The 24,690-nt window shown below is 36.6% G+C and overlaps 1 protein-coding gene across 1 annotated transcript in view; it reads left to right on the top strand.

The window, feature by feature from the left end:
- ACAD11 (acyl-CoA dehydrogenase family member 11) overlaps window positions 1-24,690 on the top strand; it is a 97,979-nt gene that overhangs the window by 13,362 nt on the left and 59,927 nt on the right. The window contains exons 2-10 of the mRNA XM_050779595.1: window positions 459-558; window positions 2,514-2,639; window positions 3,184-3,345; window positions 5,545-5,709; window positions 11,906-12,047; window positions 12,709-12,830; window positions 14,804-14,910; window positions 16,422-16,548; window positions 24,015-24,092. Coding sequence (XP_050635552.1) covers window positions 459-558; window positions 2,514-2,639; window positions 3,184-3,345; window positions 5,545-5,709; window positions 11,906-12,047; window positions 12,709-12,830; window positions 14,804-14,910; window positions 16,422-16,548; window positions 24,015-24,092 — 1,129 coding nt within the window. The remainder of the gene's footprint in view (window positions 1-458; window positions 559-2,513; window positions 2,640-3,183; window positions 3,346-5,544; window positions 5,710-11,905; window positions 12,048-12,708; window positions 12,831-14,803; window positions 14,911-16,421; window positions 16,549-24,014; window positions 24,093-24,690) is intronic.

The raw sequence follows: 24,690 nt of genomic DNA, 5'->3' as shown, positions 1-24,690 counted from the left end.
ACACTAACTTTGTTGACACTTACGAGGGTTATCTCTCTAAAGGCCGATGAGGGGGCATTAAGCCAACTGCTCCTGCATCTTTTAATTCATTTTCTGACTGATAACTTACAATCTCTCCTCAGATTCTTTATTTACTTAGATCAGTCATTGTTCTACAGGTTTACTTAGATTGTTCTACAGGTACTCCTGATAAAACTTCGGATTTGCAGTCAGGAAGTGTCATCCTCTCTTCTACCTGTGTGAGTCACAGATTCTCCAGCTGCCAGTATGTTGTCATCTGCTTTAATCTAGAAATTCATGTTGTGAGCTGCTGATAACACCCCTCTTGATTTTCTAGCATTGAGACAAATTTATTTTCATTTGTTTCTTCTGACATTTCAGTAGGATTTGGGGATGAAGGAAAACATATCTTTGTAATTGACTTTTTTTTTTTTTTTTTTTTTTTTACTTTTATCTAGAGCAGGACAGTCCAATCCAACCTTTTATCTCCAGAAGGGCTTTCAAACATATGTGCTTAGGAAAAAACCACCAGGTTCACTTCTTCCTAAAGCACATAAGGTATAGTATACAAATGTAATGATAAATTCTTTGGTGACAAATAAATGCTTTTAATATACACAAAGCCAATTTTCTTTTAAAAGGCATCTTATGATTGCCAAATAACATAAAATGTATTTTATTTCTAATGAAAATTTCCCTTGAATTATATCTTTTTTTGTTTTAAAAAATGATTTGAAGTTGAAATGTAAGTCTATCTTTAGGCTATTAATCTTGAACAACACCCAGTTCTTTTGTGTATTTGATTTTCCTCTACACTGTTGGCTAGAAGTAAAATCAACCAATGAATATTTTCAGTGCTACTCATCTATAGATGTTTTGTTTTGTTATATATTTATTATATGTAATAGTATCTACTCAGAATTATTTTAATATATTTGCTATGACAATCCTCTAATCTTTTGGTGATAAAAAGAAAGATTTGAATAAGTATTTTATAGTACTCTCTAAATATTAGACAGTAAGAATTATAGAAGATTTTTGTTAAAAACTAGCTTTTTCTGTCTTCAGAAAACAGGTATTATCTGTGGATTTTCAGAGAACAAGAGGGGACAGAAATCAAAGCACTGTAGAACATTAAAAGCACTGTGCATATTTAGGGTATGACTGTAATCATGTACAGCAGGTGCTTCCTAGGCCCAGCTCACTGGGGAAGGACAATTGTGGGGTAGGCTTAATACTACAGTAATAGAAAATGTAGATTCTATGAGACTTTCTTGGTCCCATATCATATTCCCAGAAACATGAAGTAAGTTGGATGCTTAAGATAAAAAAAAGTTGGGTAACTTTTATTAAATATCAATTAGTATGGCTGAAGGATAATCCCCACGCATGCCCCAATAAACAGCTTTATTTGTCTCTTTTCTTCATGGCATCCCACCTGAACACATCAGAACAGGGCATAATGCTCTCAGCCCTAGTATAGCTCCCAAGGATCTGGAGTACTCTGTTTCAACTCCCTTCAGTTTTCTCAACTCTGCATTGAAAAAAGCAATGCTCCTGCTCTGTGATCCACTTTTTGCTTCTCTAACCCTTTTGCCCTTTCCCCTTTACCTCCTCCCCCTCATTTCCCAACACCTGAGTGGTTAACACTTCTTTCCACAGCCCTTGGTACCCCTGGCTGCTCTCACCTTGGGCATGGTTTCGTTACTTTTCTGTTCCGGTTATTGCCGCAGCTGCATAGTTTCCCCTCCTTAGAATGGTCAGTCACCGTTGCCTGAGTCTGGGGCCAGGTGACTACATGTAGATGAGCCATCGTTACTTGGCTTGCATCAACAGCTCTGCCCTTGGGTCCTGAGTGATAGTCTGTGCATCTGTCCTAATTAAGGAAGCCATTTTTTCCCCACTATCTTATTTGGGCTCCAGTTTGCTTCTAGCTGCCTACTTTCCTGGTAGTTATCTTGAGCTCCACAGCAGTCATGAGTGCCAGGAAAGATCCCCATGCCCCTGCCCTGGAAACACATGCCTCCCTTGCTCTCCAGAAAGGGCGGGTACTTTTCCTTCCACCACCACTCACCTCTCACCCCCAGCTCTTTGTATTTGACTGTGGCAGAATGCTAGAATAGAGACTTACTTGAGCTTCCTTGGAAGACATGAAAGAGTGAGCAGCCAGCCAGGGAACTGCTGAGGAAAAAGGGATGTTTTATGATAAAATATGTGAAATATTGTGAACAGTAACTATTGCCTTCACATCATCAGAGCCAGGGTTAAGTCTCGTGCAGGTGCTCATCTTCTTATTCTAATTAAATTACATTTTTTAGTAGTGGTCTAATTTATAATCATAATGCTTACACCAAGACTACTATTAGGGAAGTTATTACTATTATCCTCTGGAGTATTTGTTGATACTGTTTTACGTTGTTTTCTAGCCTTAAGGTTAGCTGATGAGTAGTTATTACATTTACTTATAATTAAATCAGTTTCTCTGATTTTTAATGATTTATCATCCTATTTAGATTGATAGAGAATTTAAAGTCCAGAAAGCCTTGTTTTCAGTTGGATTCCCTGTTCCCAAGCCTATACTGTACTGCAGTGATACTTCTGTCATTGGAACAGAATTTTACATAATGGAACATGTGCAGGTAAATTAACACTTAATCTTATTTTGTTGTTGCTTTTACTTTTAATTATGAAGTTAATTAAGATGTTTTATGATACTTAATAAATGATATAGTTTGTTATTTAACATTTTAGGTAATTAGATTGCTTTGCAAAGACTTACAATTTTGTTCAAATTTGAGCACTTACAAAGGGAGGGATGGTATAGACAAAAAACAAATTTAGTAATTAAGGGGTATTGACTTATTCTTAAATTTTCCTCTAGGTGTCAGTAAAGAGCTATCTGTAATGGCAATAACCAAATTGTCCGTAAGGTAGTAGGGAAAACAAGACTCCACATAGGTCAAGACATTAAGAACAATAAATTCAAAATGTGTTTTAAAGTTTTTCTGTAAAATAGTTGAGAGTAGTTTTGATGTTTACATTTATCTTGGCATATCCTTTTATTTTCCCTTTGGCATGTATACTCTAATGTTAAATATGTTTCACAAATGAATGTTTTTCTAGTATATTCTACAAAGTATTGATTGCACACATTTAAATAATCTGTTGTAATCACTTCCATAGGGTCGAATCTTTCGTGATTTAACAGTTCCTGGAGTTAGCCCAGCAGAACGTTCAGCCATATATGTGGCCATGGTAGAAACATTGGCTCAGTTACATTCCTTGAATATACAGTCATTGCAGCTGGAAGGATATGGTGTAGGTGCTGGGTACTGCAAAAGACAGGTAATGCATCCACATTAATAGCTATTTTTTCAAGTTCTTGTAAATAATATACCTTGTTAGTCAACAAAAAAACTTATTATTGTATACTTTTCTGAAGCTTGGCTATGACTTTTAACATTGTCCTTCAGAATGACTAGTTTTTAGTATAAAATTATCTTATGTTTTTATATTAGGTTTTGTTCCACAAAATCTTCTGTGTTAGACTCTTCACTTAATTTTCCAATACTTTTAACTATACAATTTTTTCTTCTTATTATTTTATTTATTTATTTATTTTTGAGATGGAGTCTTGCTCTGTTGGCCAGGTTGGAGTGCAGTGGTACAATCTCTGCTCACTGCAAGCTCCATCTCCCAGGTTCATGCCATTCTCCTGCCTCAGCCTCCCGAGTAGCTGGGACTACAGGCGCCCGCCACCACGCCTGGCTAACTTTTTGTATTTTTAGTAGACATGGGGTTTCACCGTGTTAGCCAGGATGGTCTCGATCTCCTGACCTCGTGATCCGCCCACCTCAGCCTCCCAAAGAGCTGGGATTACAGGCATGAACCACCGCGCCCGGCCTACAGTTTTTTCTTTCTAAGTTGGACTGGCAGACATTTACTAAGCTTGACTCTGTGTTTAATACCTGCTGAGTATTGTGTTAAATATCAAGAAAAATATACAATAGGTTCTTCCCCATAGGAACTTGTGGTCATTTTTGAGAGACCTGTACATGCATGTCATACATGAAACCTGAAAATGGTGTAAAAGAGTTTAAAATCTAGTAGTAAATTGATACTCATCATAAGAGCCATTCAAAGGGTGGAAGCTGGGTTGCCCTTGCTTATATGGAGAAAGCTTCCTGGGAGAGATATCTTATAATGAGTATTTAAGGAAAGATAAAATTTAGAGTGATGGGGATCATTTTAAATTAAAGAAAAGCAATACTAGATATATATGGGGCAGCTTTCCTTTATAAGCATATCATTTTGTGGGAGTTAAGGAAAGAGAAAAGGAAACTAAAGTTTAGAGAATACTTACTATATGCTAGGTCCTACATGGCAGAGTGAGTTGTCGACCTCTCTTTTTTGATCTTTACAACAACCCTAAGATATAGGTATTACTACTCCCATTTTGCAGATGAAGAAAGGGAGGCTTGCATCAATCAAGTAATATACAAGTAAGTGGCTTAGATATAATTTAAACCCAGGTCAATATGACTGGATAAGACCAAGTAAAGATCTTTGCTCTATTGCACTAAATTGAGCAAAGATGCCTTGGGAAATGGAGATTAAAAAAACAAATAAACAAGATGGTCCCACTTGTTGGAGGACTTTACGAGTAAGTTGATTTGTTTGTATTCAATTCTAAGAACAATAGAAGATCTTTACACCAATCATACCTGTAATATATTTAGAAAATTCTATGGATAATAAGAAAGAGTATTAAAATGAAAAGTAGACGGGGTGCGGTGGCTGAAACTTGTAATCCCAGGACTTCGGGAGGCCAAGGCAGGCAGATCACGAAGTTGGGAGTTCGAGACCAGCCTGACCAACATGGAGAAACTCTCTCTCTACTAAAAATACAAGAATTAGCCAGGCATGGTGGCGTGCACCTGTAATCCCAGCTACTCAGGAGACTGAGGCAGGAGAATTGCTTGAACCTGGGAGGTGGAGGTTGCAGTGAGTCACTGAACTCCAGCCTAGGCAACAGAGTAAGACTCTGTCTCAAAAAAAAAAAGTAAATGTCTTCTTTTTTTCTTCTAGTCCCCATATTCCCTTTTTTAGGGGTTACTTATTTCTTGTGACCCTTTCCAGAAATTATCTATATCTATATATTTGTGTTTGTGTGTGTGTGTGAGAGAGAGGGAGAGAGAGTGGGTATGTGTGCACGTGTGTTTGTGTGTGTTTGTATGCATTCTTTCTTTTTTCTTCTACAAAGTAGTTGTTGAATAAAGACTAGAACCCATATCTCTTGATCCCTAGGCCAGTATTTTTCTCCTGATAAAAAGCTAGGTAAGTAAAATGGAACTATATGGAAAAGAGACTTAAATGTTTAAGGTTTAGGCTGATTTGAGTGTTTTAGGCTGACATGAGTATCACCAGTATGGGTCTTAAGTATTTAGGAGTAAAACAGCATTTGAATTTTGTTTTAATTTTAGAATTGCTAGATCCTACATTCCACTTTCAGCTTTACTATTTTTCTTATTTATATGTCTTTAGGTATCAACCTGGACAAAGCAATATCAAGCTGCAGCTCATCAGGACATCCCTGCCATGCAACAGTTATCGGACTGGCTAATGAAGAACTTGCCGGATAATGACAATGAAAAGAATTTGATTCATGGAGATTTCAGACTAGACAACATAGTTTTCCACCCTAAAGAGGTACAGTTAACTATGTTTACAATTAATTGAGTAGGTCTGTTTTGTGACACAATACTAAGTAAATGCTCCCCCAGAGCACTGAAGAAGCCCAACGGACTCCCTGTTCCCCTACAGCTCAAGACTGTCATCACCACTCAAAATTTTTGGAAAGCAGTCCTGCAGATTTTCCAGCGTAAGTTAGCTGCCTACCTTTAAGACTGGTTCTAATCCCAAGTGGTATTTGGTTTACTGCTTAAAAGGATTTGGGAATTTTACATGCATAACGCTGTTTTCTTCAAAGAAGTTTTTCATCTACTAGTTACAATATTTAGCTTATCCATGTTCTTGCTTTTTTTTCTGGTTCATTTATACTTCTTTGGGGTTTTTAGCCCTATCTCATGAAGAATTTATTATCTGTTTATTATAAACTCTGAGAACAGAGAATTCCAAAAGCTTCTTGAGGCTTCAAAAGAATTCCATGAGATTAATATAACCTTGCTCTGTGTAAATGTGCACACTGTACTCTTTATAAAGAGTATAAACAAATGAAAGCTGTACTCCTCCACTGAGCACCTGCAATGAGGCCTAGGATTACAGTATAGTGGGAAAGAGGAAACCTCTTCAGTTTTCCTCTGATTAACTGTATGTCTTTGGGCATGCCATTTGGCACTTAGTATTCCTACATGCATGAGAAAGATTTGCAGTTCCCTGAATCCGGCTTCTGAGAGGAGGATTTTCTGGGTTCATTAGTTTTCTTAGAATGCTAAGATGTTTTAGGGCAGGAAGAGCTGCTCTAAATTAGTGTGCTAAACTTCCAGGTTTTGTGTTCCTTTCCTATTGGAAAAGGATGGCGGAAAATACCATTATAAATTGCATTGTTGTCATAACTCAAAGTAGTGTGTATCAATTGAAAATCCAAAAATAATGTAAACACATGTGAGCATGTTTACCCACAGGAGAAAAAATTTTTCATAGAAAGTCCCAGCCTGACCAACACGGAGAAACCCCATCTCTACTAAAAATACAAAATTAGCTGTGCGTGGTGTCGCATGCCTGTAATCCCAGCTACTTGGGAGGCTGAGGCAGGAGAATTGCTTGAACCGGGAGTCGGAGGTTGCGGTGAGCCAGGATCACACCATTGCACTCCAGCCTGGGCAACAAGAGTGAAACTCTTGTCTCAAAAAAAAAAAAGAAAAGTCAATTTAGATATTAAAATTATAGTATGTAATTATGTATGTTTGTGCATACATGTGCAACCTGTTGCTACTGGCACTGATGAATTCTGAATTCTAACCTTGTTAATCATCTACCCTTAGACTAGAAAAATTAAATATGCTAATTTATAATCTAGAAAATTATAAAAGCATATGCCTTAAAACATACCAAGATCTGGCCTGTATTTGATCTGTGTCATTTAATATTTTAGTTGAGTCTATATAATATTGAGTCTCTATAGTAGATAACGGAACCCACTAGACTTGGAGTTCTTTTAAAACAATGACTATGTCTTATTCATCTTTATATTGCAGGTGCTTATATGATTCTGAATGAATCTATGTTGAAGGGATTAATTTTAATTATTCACTAAGCAACTATTTCCATCTCATAAATTTGTGCTTAACTTTCATTCCCTAGCAGTGTGAACTTAAAGCAAGTTATTTAATCTCTCTCTGTATCTCTGTTTTTAACTTTTTGTTTCGAAATAATTAGAGTTCCACAAAAAGTTGTAAAAAAGTATTATAGTACAGAGAAGTCCTGTGTATCCATCATCCAAATTCTGCAAAATGGATATTATACAACCATGGTACATTATCAAACCCAGGAAATTGACATTGTGTGCCTTTTAAAATTGAAAAAAAAAAATTTCTGAGTTGCTGGGCAGCTAAAATGAAACAGTCAATATGAGCAACTAGCTGGTACCTGGCACATCAATGATGCTCAATTTATTTCAGGTACCCTCACTTTTCCATTTTTTCCCCTTCATTTTTCTCTCTGACTTTTCTAAGACTACTTGTCAAGCTTCTTCAGAAAAATATTAGGGTATAAGTAAATCTTTCATAATATGTACTAAAACCTAAACAGTGGTTGTAGGGGATGGAATTAGAGGAGACATAATTGTACATTTCTGTAATGTTTAGGATTTGATGTTTTTTGGTTTTCATTTTTAAAACAGCAGCATGTTGTGTTTTTGTCATCAGAAAACACAACAATTAAGAAAGAAGACAAAAGCAATTTTAAATGACAAACCTTCCAGGAATGTGTGGGGTAAGCCAGTAAAGGAAACTACAGGATATGGCAAAATGAAATTATTTTCCGTTACTTATTTATAAAGTATTTAAAGCATGTTTGAGCAAGTGTTTCAGTAGCACAACATGCTCACTGCAGTGTTGAAAAGAAATCCAGTTTTCCTGGAAAATGTTGATTTTCCAAATATAAATTTTACTGGTAGAGAAATGTTTAGGATCTTGGAGTTTAATGTAAAATCTGCATATTGTCATTTCAACTTGAAAAATATAATTAGGAACATCCATTGGAACTTGTCAACTTCAGTGATCTAGAAATTGAAACCTGTTATCTTTGACCTCACCCTCTTTACCTTCTGTTCGTTTATTTCTCTGTATCTTCCCTGAGACACTGTAAATTTGATTGCTGTTAATTTAGAATCTATAAGCCCTTCATGACTTCACTTGACTTCTTATCCTACATAAGCCACATGATCATAATCAGTCATCTCAAAAACTACCCTCTTTAGTATCGATTTCATTAATAATTTTTTGACTATAGATGTATGTAAGTAATGTAAGAATTATAAAGTGTCCTGACCTTAGGTTACTTATTATTCTAGAATCTTCCCATCCTGACTTCATATCATCATTATTATTATTATTTTACTTTTTCTAATAATCCTACAGGGGATGTTCATCACCCCTTGACTTTAACCAATTTCTAGCCCTAAACTTGAATCCTCATATTTTTACTGTAGAATAAAGTGAAATAAGGTTAATTGGGTCTGAGACATTTTTATGCCACATGATTTTATCTAGGCTGTAACTTCATCTCTTAGTAAAACCTGTGACATTTAAAAAAAGGCCTTTCTAAATCTTTTCTCTTCTTCTCAAACTCTCACATTTCTTGTCCCATCTCGGTTCCCACTCCCAGCATGTGGTTTTGTCTTCTACTTGACTCATCTTTGTCCTTTCAGTCATTTTCCAGCATAGCCTGCTTTCTAGGAATTACATCATGCCCCTGAAAAGTTCTCTTTATATTGTTGAAGACGTTTTAGTCCGCTACACAATATCACCTGTATGCAGATTGATGGGTGATATTTTTCTTTAGCCTCATTGCCAAGAAAAGTTGTCCCTCTTGAGCAGCTGGTTTGTTTTTGACGCTGTAAAGATTGTGAGTGACCATGCTTCACACTTTATTTTACCCGCTAAAAATTCAAAGCAAATCTTACTACCCACACTAACAACTCTGCATGTCCTATCACATTCAATTATGTGTAATAACCTTACTCCTAGCTTCATCTTTTTATAACAAATTCTGTTATTTTCTTCCCTGCCTTCTTCATCTACTGTTTCTTCTGTTTGGATTGTATGTATTTTTTGTTTGTTTGTTTTGAATGCCAATACACATACATATTAATAAAATTCAATGGCATAAAAAGTATACATAAAATGAATCTCTCTATAAAGAAGATAATTTAAAAAACTAAAAGCTTTCTGTTGTGCTGAGGTTTCAGAAAAACTGTCAAAAATCATTTTACTAATAAGTTCCTTAGTAGCAGTAAGATGATTTAGTAAATGTCCAGATCAACCACTAAAAGTTATGTTGAGCTTTTAATAACTCTCAACACAAACAGGCATCGACAGAATTCTATAAGTTATTGCTAATTAATTTGCACTAATTTATGCAATTTGATGAGCCATCAGCTTTTCTCACTGGCTTTTGTTTTATGGCTTTGTGTTTTTACCCCAAAAATGGTTCAGATATTCTGAAACATAACTCCAGAGAAGTTTCCCAGTTTGTATTAAAAAAGAAAAGTAATCATTTATCGCATAAGTGCCTCATCCTTTCTTTGGATGTTAAAAGCATAGATAACAAATAGAATGATGTAAGAGAAAAATGCATCCATCCTCTTCAGTAGTTTCACAAACCTAACTAGTATAGTAATTTATAATACTTATAATATTACAAATTTATAGTATAATATAACCACAGTAAAAGCTCTTATAAAGTCATAGAGAAGGGAGTGATCAATTTTTTTCCACAGTAACAATGGCCAAGTGTTGATTGCCTGGCTATATATGTGAGGCTCTGTACATATTCATCAAATAAATACATATTGGCCATCTGTTGTGTGCCAGGTACTTTGCTAGAAACTGGTAAATGAACTATACGTGCTACCTGCCCATTTAATCTTCAAACTAACCCTGTGTAAGAGGTGTATGTTATGGCTGAGAAAATTGAGGATTAGAGAGGTTAACTAACTTGTCCAGAGTTATACAGCCAGCAAATGGTAGAGCTAGAGTTTGAATACAGGCCTGTCTGATTCCAAAGCCCACATTTCCACACAAAGCTCCAGTAATGTGTGTAAGTTTGCCAGCGGAGCAACGGAATGCAAGCACACACGGTTATATGGAGGCATGAAACCCAGTAACTCATATTACCTAAATGGGGTCTGCAGTTTTATATAGCTTGGATAACCTGCCTAGAGTATTGCTGCAGCTGCCTCACTGGCCCCCTATAGTATATGGAAATCATAGTAGCCAGAGTGACCCTCTTAAAATACAGATCATGTCACATCACTCCTGTATACAGAACCCCGCAGTGAAGGTTCCCCTCTCTGGACCTCATCCCTCCTGCCTTAATCCCTTAAAGTAACCACAGCCATAGCTCTCAGTTTGGTGCAATATCCTTTCAACTTTCAGTATTCATTTATAATCTTTCTCTTTAAGCAAAAATCGGATCATACGCTATGTACTATTCTGCAAATTGATTTTTTTGGCCATATGTACAGCCAAATGAACATAAGGAATGAACAATAGAATGTCCTGTATCCTTAACATCAAGATGTATATTCCCTTTGGGAGGCTAAGGCGGGTGGATCATGAGGTCAGGAAATCGAGACCATCCTGGCTAACACGGTGAAACCCTGTCTCTACTAAAAATATAAAAAAAATTAGCCGGGCGTGGTGACAAGCACCTGTAGTCCCAGCTGCTCGGGAAGCTGAGGCAGGAGAATTGCGTGAACCCAGGAGGTGGAGCTTGCAGTGAGCGGAGATCGTGCCACTGCACTCCAGCTTGGGCTACAGAGCGAGACTCCGTCTCAAAAAAAAAAAAGAAGAAGATAAATATGCCCTTGATACATACTGTTACAAGGTTGAATGAGGAAAACTTTCTGTTTTATTGGTTCCACGTTACATGATTGTTTTATGTTGCTGTGTAATGGTGGATTTTATATTTATAAAACTAACAGTATCTTTTATAACAATTATGCTTTGTATCTACAACGTGAAATAACTTTTAAAAGTACTATGGGTGGAGTAGTACATTTGTTATGTAGTTAGATTAATTACTAAAGCAGGAGGCCGAGACGGGCGGATCACGAGGTCAGGAGATCGAGACCATCCTGGCTAACACGGTGAAACCCCGTCTCTACTAAAAAATACAAAAAATTAGCCGGGCGAGGTGGCAGGCGCCTGTAGTCCCAGCTACTCGGGAGGCTGAGGCAGGAGAATGGCGTAAACCCGGGAGGCAGAGCTTGCAGTGAGCTGAGATCCAGCCACTGCACTCCAGCCTGGGTGACAGAGCGAGACTCCGTCTAAAAAAAAAAAAAAAAAAAATTACTAAAGCAAATGTTTAATCATGCATAACATGGATTAATAAAATATAAGTAATTCACTATAATTCCTTTTTATCACAGTTACTTTCAGTTGAGAAGTTTTAACTGCTTTTTCATCTGCTCATTAGCAGAGATATTAAGGCTGTGTAAAGTAAAATGAGAAGGATTGATGGCCAGCGATGGAACCAGAGGACTTAGCTCTATATAACCAAGGCTAATTGGCTATTTTATAAATGAGATATGCCACTGTGGGTAAATACCTGAAATTGACTTTTGATGGAAAACATGATTTTGAATGTATTCGATGTTATTTCTTTATTATGCTTGTTTTAAGTTTCAATATGTTAAAGACCTCTGTATTTTTAATTACAGTGTCGAGTTATAGCGGTGCTGGATTGGGAGCTTTCAACCATTGGTCATCCTTTGTCAGACTTAGCTCATCTTTCCGTCTTCTACTTTTGGCCAAGAACAGTTCCAATGATAAATCAAGGTTCTCGTATTCAAGAAAACTCAGGTATGAGAACATAATGTTGTCTAAATTGCTATTAATATAAAATTGTCTTTATTACTTTCATAATTAAAATATAAAATCCTGCAATTTTAGATAGTAGTTTTTGTTTCATAAACATGTTTCTATATTATTATTATTATTATTACTTTTAGATGCAAGGTCTTGCTCTGTCACCCGGGCTGGAGTACAGTGCCACAATCATAGCTCACTGAAACCTTGAACTCCTGGGCTCAAGTGATTCTCCCACTTCAGCCTTCTAAGTAGCTAGGACTACAGGCACATGCTACCATGCCCAGCTAATTTTTTAATTTTTTGTAGAGACGGTGTCTCACTGTGTTACACAGGCTAGTTTTAAGCTCTTGCTCTCAAGTGATCCTCCCACCTTGGCCCCTGCAAAGTGCTGAGATTAGAGGCATGAGCCATCGTGACTGGCCTATTTCATTTTCTTTGTTAAATTTTCTGAACTTAGCATGCCACTTTTAGTAATTTATGACCAAATGTAATCCTTTGTATATGATAATCTTTTGGAAGTCAAGGTTTAGAACATGTTTTGTTGTATGGGCTAATGGTTATTACATTGTATTTTACATATCTGTCTCATAACATTGTGAAATAGTCACCATGACATTTTAATTAAAGTTTATATTACATGCCAATTTTATAGGGATACCATCAATGGAAGAACTGATTTCAATATATTGCCGCTGCAGGGGAATTAATTCTATTCTTCCTAACTGGAATTTCTTTCTTGCCCTTTCATTTTTTAAGATGGCTGGAATAGCACAGGTAATTAATTGTTTTAAACATGTGTTTTGCCATTATTTACCAATGTACTGTTGACAATGTTTTCCAGTCTTCCAGGTTTTATATTCTTTATCCTTAGATCATTTTGCTTATCATAATGACAGGTATCAGACGTGGGTAAAATATAAATCCAGAATTTACAGAATAGGAATTTGGCAAGGAAAAAATTTGAGTAGCAAAATGTATTATCAGTTTTTTGTATAATAAACTTACAAGATGGAAGGAGGAAGAAAGACTGATATAATGATAAAAAGAGAAAAGCAGGTAAGGGTTAGTCATTTCCTGAATATCCAGTGTGAGAAAAAGCTAAGATCTTTTGATGATCTTTGCCTCAGACTATGAAACCATTTATTAGTTAGGGTTGATGATGAGGGAAGAATTATCTTTGTACTTCTCAGAGGCCATCACAGTATCTAGTGTGTAGTAGCCTCTTAAAATGTTTTTGAGTAAGTAGATGAGTAAGATTTTTTTATTTTCATAGTCATATTTGTGTGATTAATTTTAAAACATCATAGAGCATAAATTTAGTTTTTTTTCTAATTATATTGTGATCTAAACAGATGCCTTCTTTGTACTAATCCAGTTTTCAGGCACTTTGAATCTTGGAGGTTTAAGAAATTGAGATGCTTCATCAATAGCAAGGGGCTAGGGTTTAGAAGAAAAACAGGTGAATAAGTTCAAAAGCAAAAAAGAATGAGAAAAGAATGATTAAGGAAAATTATAATAATTGACTTTCTGTCCTCAGAGTTCATACTATCCATGAACAATTGAAATAGTTGTGTTACATCTCATCTTGTACCCTGAGTTAATCATGTTGAAAGAATGGGTTTCTCAAAATGGGTATGTCTCTGTATTTGACAGTTTCCACAAATAAGATACCAAATAGGCTTTAAATTTGAAATGGCTTTTCATTTCAAATAAAAGTTTGACATGGATTATGATTGACATTAAAATGTACAACATAGGCCAGGTGCAGTGGCTTATGCCTGTAATCCCATCACTTTGGGAGTCCGGGACGGGTGGATCACCTGAGGTCAGGAGTTCTAGACCAGCCTGGCCAACGTGGTGAAACTCCATAGCTACTAAAAATAAAAAATTAGCCAGGTGTGGTGGCATGTGCCTGTAGTCCCAGCTACTCAGGAGGCTGAGGCAGGGGATTCGCTTGAACCTGGGAAGTGGAGGTTGCAGTGAGCCGAGATCACGCCACTGCACTCCAGCCTGGGTGACAGAGTGAGACTCCGTCTCAAAAAAAATTGTACAACATAAACTATGTATATTGTACATGTAGTAGCTTTCAAGATGATCATAAACATTCCAATCTCATTGGAAATATAAAATTGAATATGATAGAAGAACTATTAGAGTGTTTTATTGTATAAGGAATCATAAAGAAGACACAGTGATGTTTGTTTTTAGGGGAGAGGAAAGAATTTATTATGTTGATAGTACAGAAATGGAGAATTATCAAAGAAACACTGATTAGCATTCAACTAATACTGTTCAAAAGAGACAGTTTTACCTAAATTAGGGGCCCAAAAATGAGATAAAATGTTCTTAGAGATCATCTCATTGTCTTCCCTTTGGTTTTATAGTTTTTTTAATCTTTTTTTTGTTTCTTTAGATTTTCCCCCATTATGAAGGAGGGTAGTGATCTTTAGAGGTGAAATAACTTGCAGACTTGGTATCTTTGGTAACTGCTGAGATCATTTTCAAGTTTGATTTGATTATAAATTAGAATTATGTTAGGATGAGAGTGCATTAACTGGATGATATGAGTATGACTCTTTAGAAGGGTATAATTACTCCTGCATGTACATTGATACCATTGATAGTCTGTTTTACATCTTCATACCATGTGAGTATAATGTCCCACATAACTGAGAAACTGGAAAGATTGATTGGATAGTTGAAGGACGGTTTCCAATGAATTTTAATTGTTCTACGTTTATTTGTAGGGGATATATAGCAGATATCTTCTGGGAAATAATTCATCTGAGGATAGCTTTTTATTTGCCAATGTTGTGCAACCTCTGGCAGAAACTGGACTACAACTCTCCAAACGGTAAGGAAAACAGATTACTTGGCTAACTGAAATTAGAGCCTTTATTGGGTATGTGAAGGTTATAAACTTTAGGGGAGTAGGGATTATTTTTATTGCATACTGCTGCCAATCACGATAGTTTTTTTTTGGTAAATCTCTTCTATGCCTAAAAACAAATTGACCTAAAACATAAAGAAAATCTCCATATTTAAGTTTAAAAGTATTTTTGTGCCACTTGAATGTGTAAACTTTTAAGGATATAGGTAAAACTCTCAAGTGTTTCTTTCTAATATTTAAGTCACTTACATATACCTAATTTTAAAAATGCATTGTATAAGATGATTTATTAATTTAGAAATATTGTTCCGTTCCACTGTTATATTTCATTAAGTTTTATTCAGACATTTCATAAGCATCTTTGAAACCCATCATCATGTCTTCATCAGCGGGAGCACTTTTTCAAGCATCGAACACACTTTGCCAGTTACATTCCCATTGCTTACCAAATGCATGTGTGATGCTGTCCCAAAAATTCTGCTTAAGCCACAAGTACCCATGGCATAATGTTAGGGCAATTGCTTTTTCCAATTTATCTTATAGATGGGTATTTGTTCTCTCTACACCATTACAGTTGATTCTGTTGTGCTTCATAATGACCTTTACAGGTCTTCTTTGTTTTATTTTAATTTATTTTTAAGTTCCGGGATAAATGTGCAGAGCCTGCAGGTTTGTTACATAGGTATGTATGTGCCATGGTGGTTTGTTCAACTCCCACTTATGAGTGAGAGAGAGCATGCAGTGTTTGGTTTTCTGTTCTACAGATCTAATATTCAGCAGCTGTATTTGTGAGGCATGTATTAATACTAAGAATAATGATTATTTGTGTTCAACTTCTTTGCTTTTTCTTTTGGAGAGTCTGACAGGTGACTTCAATAAAGATTCAAAACTAATGAAGCAGGATTTTTTGCTCCTTAGTTCAGCTAAAATCCAGGTTCTCGTCTCACAGGAAAAAATAGGCACACAGACACATTAAAGGGTGAGGAGGCCCGATTTATTAAGCGGAAAGAAAGCTCTCGGCAAAGAAAGAGATGGTCCTGCCAACAGGCTCCCACTTCACAGATTGAATGCCAGGCTACCACACGCTAGCTGAAGAGGCCAGCCTCCTCCCCCTACATAAGGCTCAAATTCCCGGTGGCTCCACCCCATTCCCCCAGTGTGCAGGCGTGCCCCCAGTCCATTGTGGGCACGTCCAGACAAGACCCTGTGCCTCCTGCATCTATCACTAACATTGCTTGAGGTGATGCCAGGCCTATATGTTTTCCCCAGATAGTGCTTTAAGCATTAAAGTTAAATGTTTAAAATATAAGAGATTCTACATTCAGTCCACAATATGAAAGACTTTTTAAAAATATAAAATACAGCTCCTCCTTCTGGGGGATATTTTTTGGGTAGCTGAGGAAACTTCACATTATATTAGAAACATGTGGTGATGATCTTTGGACATCTTTGTAACCTTTTTTCTTTTGGCAAAGGACTTTCAGTACTGTACTACCACAGATTGATAGTACTGGACAGTTGTTTGTGCAGACTCGGAAAGGTCAGGAAGTTCTTACCAAGGTGAAGCATTTCATGAAACAACACATTCTTCCAGCTGAAAAGGTGAGTATTATATAAACAGAATGTATTTGTGCTAAAGGACCATTGATGAATACTTCTGTGATTTCTGCTTATAGGAGAAGCATGGTGTCATTTTCTTCAGTCAGTCCTTACCTGGATTCTTCTTCTCACGTTAGCATTGAGCCACGATAGCACCCAGGGAATGCACAGATAAGTCTGTGGCTTTATAATTAAGCCAAAGAGAATTAGTAGTTTTAAAATTGGGAGCCTAAATATATTAGAGTAAAACACTACTTTGGGGGCCTTGTCCTAAGGCATTATCTTTTTTTTTTTTTTTTTTTTTTGTAAATATGGACCCCTTTGACAATTTAATGAGAAGTGTTGACTATACAAGATAGACACACTTAGAGAATTTTACATATCATTTCAAGCTGTTCACAGATACTACCACCCCTCTTCCCTATAAGCTACTATTTTAAGGCATTAAGTTTCAATAAGTTCACTGAGAGTAGAGAGGCAACATGGAACATCCATTCATTCAGTTACCAAATAATTATTGGGTACTTGATGATGGCTTAGGCACCTGGAGAGCTACCGAATGTAAATAAATAATAAGACATACAGGGCTTATGCTCATGTGAAGCTTAGACTTTAGCAGGAAAGGAAGACGCTAAATAAGAGATGATAAATGTTGTGAAGAAAAGATCAAAAAACTTTTACAAAAATATGTAAGGGAGGTGGGGCAGGGTGTGTGTATGTGGGTAGAACACTGGTGTAGAAATGCAGATGGCTTTATTCTAGTCTATTCCTGTCACAAGTTAGGTGGCCTTGTGTTAGGTGGTCTTTAGTGGCCTCAGTATTTTCCTCTACAATGTGAGTAGGTATGACTAAATATACAATACATTCTCATTTTAATCATCTATGATTCTGAGAGATCTGCAACTAGCCTGGCAAAATCAAATAGGGAACTAGAGACCAAAATCCTTTCAACAGAAATGTTCAGAGCTAATATGTGTTTGTAGGACAGTTTGTGCTATTGCTCGAATTATATAAATATTATATTTTTAGTAAATATCTGGCTTGAGATTAACTTTGTCTCAGAATAGGGTATAATTTCTTTTAAAAATACTACTTAAAGTGAGGAAATTCTTTCTAAAATAGTCACCTCTCACATGTGTTTAGTGACTAAAGTATCATGTTGAATATTTTCTGATCTAGTTAGTATTTGTTCAATTCTGATTTTTAAAACTGTGAGCTTTTGAGTATTAAAAAGGGAATGCAACACTTTTAGGTTAAGATAGCAGTGGGAATTCAACACTGTCTTCCCCTCCCTCAAATAAAATCCAATTTAATAAATAATAAAGTTTGTTTATAAAATGGAATAAATTGGTATACGCTTGAAAACAGAAGAGGGACATATCAGAGGAATTAAGGTTTTGAAAAGAGAATGGAAATTAGATTTGGAAAGCAGAATGGATTAACCCCTAGAATAATGAAACAACGGAAGCCATATCTCAAAAGAATTTTGGAAGAAGGCTGTAGCACAAGTGGCAACCATTTTCCCGCAATGGAGCCCGTGTGATTGGCTTATATAGACAGCAAAAATGAGAAAGGGAAAGAAATCAAGATGTTTGATTTTAAAATTACCTGCACATGGATGACTGCTTGGGTTGATCTCTTACAACCTGTTATAACAGTAGTGTTTGCCCCCAGACAGAAGGCTGCAACAGCCGTCCAAAAAAATGCAAATGGGCCAGTATGCTGGCTCAAGCCTGTAATCACAGCACTGTGGGAGGCCGAGGCTGGTGGATGGCTTGAGCCCAGGAGTTTGAGACCAGCCTGGGCAACATGGTGTAAACCCAATCTCGACTAAAAATACAAAAATTAGCCCGACGTGGTACACACCTCTAGTCCCAGCTACTTGGGTGGATCGCTTGTACCTGGGAGGCAGAGGTTGCAGGGAGCCAAGATTGTGCCACTGCACTACAGCCTGGGCAACAGAGTGAGACCCTGTCTCAACAGCAACAAAAAAGCAAATGATCTGTTTCAAAGAAGCCAGGGCTTCAACATGAGATTTAGTGCCCTAGAGGAGGGTCTTCCATGCTTTGGCTTTTTTTTTTTTTTTTTTTTTTTTCAATGTAGTCTCTATTGCCCAGGCTGGAGTACAGTGGCACCATCTCAGCCCACTGCAACCTCCGCCTCCCGGGTTCAAGCAATTCTTCTGCCTCAGCCTCCCAAGTAACTGGGACTACAGGCACCTGCCACCATGCCTGGCTAATTTTTTATTTATTTATTTATTTTTTTGAGGCGGAGTCTCGCTCTGTCGCCCAGGCTGGAGTGCAGTGGCCAGATCTCAGCTCACTGCAAGCTCCGCCTCCCGGGTTCCCGCCATTCTCCTGCCTCAGCCTCCCGAGTAGCTGGGACTACAGGCGCCCGCCACCTCGCCCGGCTAGTTTTTTGTATTTTTAGTAGAGACGGGGTTTCACCGTGTTAGCCAGGATGGTCTTGATCTCCTGACCTCGTGATCCGTCCGTCTCGGCCTCCCAAAGTGCTGGGATTACAGGCTTGAGCCACCGCGCCCGGCCGCCTGGCTAATTTTTGTATTTTTAGTAGGGATGGAGTTTCACCATATTGGCCAGGCTGGTCTCGAACTCCTGACCTCGTGATCTGCCCACATCGGCCTCCCAAAGTGCTGGGATTACAGGCACGAGCCACTGCACCCGGCCTTTTATTTATTTATTTATTTATTTTTTTAATTTTTTAATTTTAATTTTTATTTTTCAAGAGACAGGGTCTTGCTGTGTCTCCAAGCTGGAGTGTATGATGTGATCCTAGCTCACTGCAGCCTCAAACTTCAGGGCTCAAGCGAACCACCCAACTCAGCCTCCTGAGTAGCTGGGATTACAGGAATATGCCACCATACTGGGCTAATTTTTACATTTTTTTGTAGAGACCAGGTCTCACTCTGTTGCCCAGAACTACTGGTTTCAAGCAGTCCTCCCGCCTTAGCCTCCCAGAGCACTGGGATTACAGGTGTGAGCCACCGCACCTGGCCAACTTTTCTTTTTTGGGGGGGTGGGGGAGGGTGGTAGGGATTGGGCAGAAATCTCAGGTTGTCTATCCTCCCTGGTTACTGCCTGATTCCGACCTACTTTCTCTAAAATGAAGCCTATCTGATAGCATGCTAGTACTTGGAACCAGCCCATCATTCAGAGGAGAGGCCAGAATTGGCAGAGGAAACCAGGCAGGCTTGTTCTTTCATTGGTAAATGTGAATAAGCATATAAGAGAAACTGCAGCACAGAAGAGGTATCACAAGTTAGGTTGTGATACTCTGCTGAACTTTGTATCATGCAGCTATTGAAATATGTACAAAAAATCTGCAATAAAAGGAAGTGCTTTAAGATAAATAAAAAAGCAGCCTGTGGCTTTAAAGGGAAGATTGCCAATGTTTTGTGTGACCAGAAAAGCCACAATCTTTGAAGATCCTTTAAATCTGAGACATATCCATATCTGATAATGTGAGCTTTTTCTTCTTTTAAAAAAGTCGTACTGTACCAACATCTGTAAAAATGTTTTATTCTGTAGAATGATTGTGAACAATACAAATCTCTGTGTAGCATATTAGAGGATATTATTTGGAGATTATATTTGGAGAAAAGTAAATAGCTTTTTCAAAATGAAAGAGGGAAAAATCTATATAAGATTCTATCCAACATTATTATAACTAAGTTTACGGAAACCAAAACAGTCATTTCTAGAAAATAGGTTGTATCATATAATACAATACTTTAACAGCACTTGTCTTTAACTACTGAGATTCTTGATGACTTTTTCTTTATATTTTTAGGTACTTTCAAATTTTCTATAATGAGAAAACATAAGCTTCATTTAAACTTTTCTAATGACCTTTTGAAACCCCTTGAATATTGTAAAGTTAGAACATAACCCATATCTATGAAAATATTAAAAGCTAGTTTAAGCCAATTTAAAGTGGATAAGACATCCTAAAAATAGCATGTAAAACAGGAACTAGCAACATAACACACTGAGAACACACTTTTAGCATTCATGGTAACATTAATCATACTTCCCTACTGAGTCTAATGTACTAAGGATGAACTCTGTTGCTTCTTTCTAGTAGACTTAAGTTTAAAATGAAAAACATTTTGCAAAATTATTTGTAGGCTCAGATTTAAGATGCTGAACCAACCAACATACTCAAAATTAGTATCTCTGTCAGTGAATGAGGACACAGAATGCTACAGGTGATATTTTGGGAAGATTGACCAGGCACCAAGCCTAGTTTCTGCTTTTGGCTATTAACTATAAATTACTTTTCTTACTTTAAGAACCAAAGAAGGGTTCTTTGTAGTGAGGAATTTTATTTAATTTTGAATCCTACCATGCCACAAATAAACTTTGCAAATATCTAAATGGATAAAATTTAGAACTCAAAGTATTAAATAATACAAATTTTAAAATAATTATATAAACACTGGCATAATTTAATTTCTTCAGACTGTGATCAGAGATGAGAAAAGGTGGTCAGAGATTAGAAAATGAGAAATGTATTACATATTTCTTTTCAAACACAGTAGCACTGAATATTTCCAAGGCAGTATAAGGGATGGAAATAATAAACAACCCCAAACAGGAAATCTTCCAATTTAACTGACTTCCTGACAGAAATGACAAGGGCTATTCATCCTGGTACCTTTGAAAGAGCAGACCTTTGCCTTCTTGAGGTTTTCACTAAATACAGCAATACTGTAGACTAGCCATGCTTCAATGAAAGCAACATTTTAGTACATTGTTATATGAGTGTAAATTGATAAGAATGATTTGGAAAATAATTGGATAATATGGATTAAGAGTTTTGACAATGTTTATAAGTAATACCACTAGCCTAAGTGTAGAAACATACAGAGATACTATAATAGCAAAATATTGGAAAATGGGGTTATACTCCAATATTTTTGTTCTATATTGATTATTTTAGTTGTATAAATTAGAGATTGTTATTGTTTTATCTGGCTTTTTCTTTTTTCTTTGAGACAGTCTCATTCTGTCACCCAGGCTGGAGTGAGGTGGGGCGATCTCAGCTCACTGCAACCTCTGCTTCCTAGGTTCAAGTGTTCAAGTGATTCTCCTGCCTCAGCCTCCTGAGTAGCTGGGACTATAGCCATGTGCCACCACACTCAACTAATTTTTGTATATTTTGGTAGAGATGGGTTTGATTATGTTGGCCAGCCTTGAATTTCTGACCTCTGGCCAGAATTCTGATTCTGGCCAGCCTTGAATTTGTGGCCTACCTTGGCCTCCCCAAATGCTGGGATTATAGTTTAAAATTTTAAGTTTACCTACCTATTTATCATTTTATTTACTATTCCTTCTTGCAACTCAGATGTTTCTTCTAGGTCAAGTTCCTTTAGTGTGAATGTGCTAGTAAACCTTTCATTTATTTTTCTTTTCTTTTTTTTTTTTTGTTTTGTTCTGTTTTGTTTTCCTTTTTCCTTGCTGGGGAGAGGTGTCAATGACTTTACTTATTGTTAATACCTTTATTTTGCCCTAGTTCTATAGAGATAGTTTTACTGAATATAGAATTTTGCAGTGACAGTTATTTTCTCTCAGCAATTGAAGCTATTATCCCAGTGATTTCTGGCTTCATTTGTTGCTTTGAGAAGTCAGCTGTCAATCTTAACTGTTGTTTAATTATCAGTAATCTTTCTTTTTTCCCCCTCTTCTTTCTCTTTTTCAGATTATGAGACTGATACACTGCCTACTGTGCTAAGGAGGCAACTTCCTCTTTCTCTTTTTAAGAACTTTTCTTTCTCTTTAATGTTCTGTAATTTTACTATGCTCTGGCCTCATTGGCTTTCCAAATTTGAGGATTGCTGTCGTATCAGTTCCAAAAACTTTTAAGAGTAATTTTTCCAAATATAGCGTCTCTTCATTCTTTGTGTCTGGGACTCCAGTTAGACTTATGTTAGAACTTCTCTTTGAATTCGTTATATTCCTTTACCACTCATATTTGCCTTCTTTTGAGTTTCTGTGCATCATTCTGAGAAATTTCTTCAGATCTTTCTTCCAATTTATGACTTGTTTTTTCAGCTGTTATCTAATCTACTTTTCAACATCCACAGAGTAACTGTTTTCAGATTTTGGAGTGTGTGAGAATTGCTTAAGCTAGTAAAGGACACAGAAGTGCAGGTTCATTGAAGTAGGACACAGCTTAGGCCCCCATATTTTTACCAAGTTCCCCAGGAGATTCTTAGAGCCACCAAAATTTGGGAATCACTGCCATAGAGTTTTTAAGTTTCATTTCTATGGTTTTCCTTTCTTTAGGTTTTATTCAATTCTTTTTCAAATGTGCCTGGTCACTTTTGATAGCCCTTTGTTATGCTTTTAATTTCTTCCTTTATTCTTGAAATATGTTAAACACAAATAGTTTATGTCCTGTGACTGATCATTACTCTATTTATAGTCTTTGGGAAGTGCAATTCTGTCTGGGTGAATGATTGTTTTTGCTAACTCTTACTAATGGTGGCTTGTTTCCTTGAGTGATAAGTACCTTTTTTATTTTGAACTCATGTTCTGGAATTTTATCTGTGAAAGTTATTTAAGGCTTTGTTTGAAGGTCTTTCCTACAGATAGGATTTGTTTTCGCATCTGCCATGTGTTAGCAGGCACAGTCACCAGAAACATTGCAACCTTAAATGTTGGCTTGCAGTTTTAGAGCCCCATAAGTCTATGAATTCAGTCCCAAACTTGGGTGAAGACAGGCTTCAGTTAGAAGTGTTTATTTTGTATATTCCAACCAGAGCTAAGACCTATATAAAGGCCTGTATTTCCGTGGTCTACTTCTGAGGGGTGGGTTTTCTGTTTATTTTTGCTTTTTAAATTTTCTTCCACTTAGGTTTTACCCATCAAGCAGCCTAGCTTTGGTGGAGGGAAGAGCTGATCTTTGATCCTCCCTCTTGCCATGTTTGAGGCATTTGACTGTGTCTGACTCCTGCCTATGTGGCCCATTAAAACCTAGGGCCTACCTAGGCTAACATAGATCAGCCTATATGCCCTGGGCAAACTTGGCTGCAATGTGTGCTCACACTTGAAGAGCAGGCTTTTTTGTTTCTGGCCTCCAAGGAATTTTCTTATTTTCCTTCCAGCACGGCTATGTATTAATAAATGTATTTTAAAACTATTTTTAATATTTCACCCAATGTTTTTAGTTGAGGGGTTTCTATGACTGTCTAGTTTGCCATATTGCTAGAAATGAAACACTCAAATCTTGGTATAAGATTTTAGTAGCCTACTATCTAATATTGTGGCAGCATGATTTTGTGATCAGTAAACCTTTAGAATGTTTTATGCTTCTGCGTCTGGTTTAATAATAGCTGAAAAAGCATCTTCGCCTAAAAATGTTTATTTTAGATATTAGCAGTTTATGATGTTGTTTACTTTGTATTAACTTTAGCTAATGAAATTTTTTTCTTTTATTACTTTAAGGAGGTAATTGAGTTCTATGTTCAAAATGAAAATTCAGTGAACAAGTGGGGAAGACCTTTAGTGATTGATAAACTCAAGGTAAGAAAATCTTTAACGCTGGAAAATTCATATGCAAGTGTTTCTTGAGACCCTAGACCTTAGTTTGTTGTTGCTATTGTTATATATGTAGAGGAAAATTATATCAATATAACCTTTTAAAAAAGCAAGTTAATAGAGTCCATAACATACAAATTAGGCTAGGTAGTGTTCTATATATGGTAGTAATGAAGACAACCTCTTACAGCTGTTCAAAGGGAAAAATATGATTAAAACTATTCATTATTAGCCATCACTGAATTGAGACTGAAGTCAAGGCAGGTCATTTGTCCCACATAGAATTAATCTAAATTTCATGTTTTTCAAATCTTAACATCAATTCATGTAAGAAATTAAAATGTACAAAGTAGTGTATTTAGCATATTATACTCAAATGTGGGAGATTGTAATAGTTCTGATTCAATAAGAAATTCTCAAGTAGCCAACTTAATTTTTCAGCCAAATCCAAGGAAGCTTGGAGGAAAAGACATTTTATTAGTGGTTAAACTGTTGATTAATAATGAATTAGTAAGAACTTGGTTTTGCTCACTGGAGAATACAGTAAAATAAATAACTCCATAAGTGTTTTTAAATTTCAAAG

Source organism: Macaca thibetana, chromosome 2 (genome assembly GCF_024542745.1).
Source record: "Macaca thibetana thibetana isolate TM-01 chromosome 2, ASM2454274v1, whole genome shotgun sequence".
NCBI lineage: Eukaryota > Metazoa > Chordata > Mammalia > Primates > Cercopithecidae > Macaca > Macaca thibetana.
This window is presented reverse-complemented; position numbering and strand designations above follow the sequence as displayed.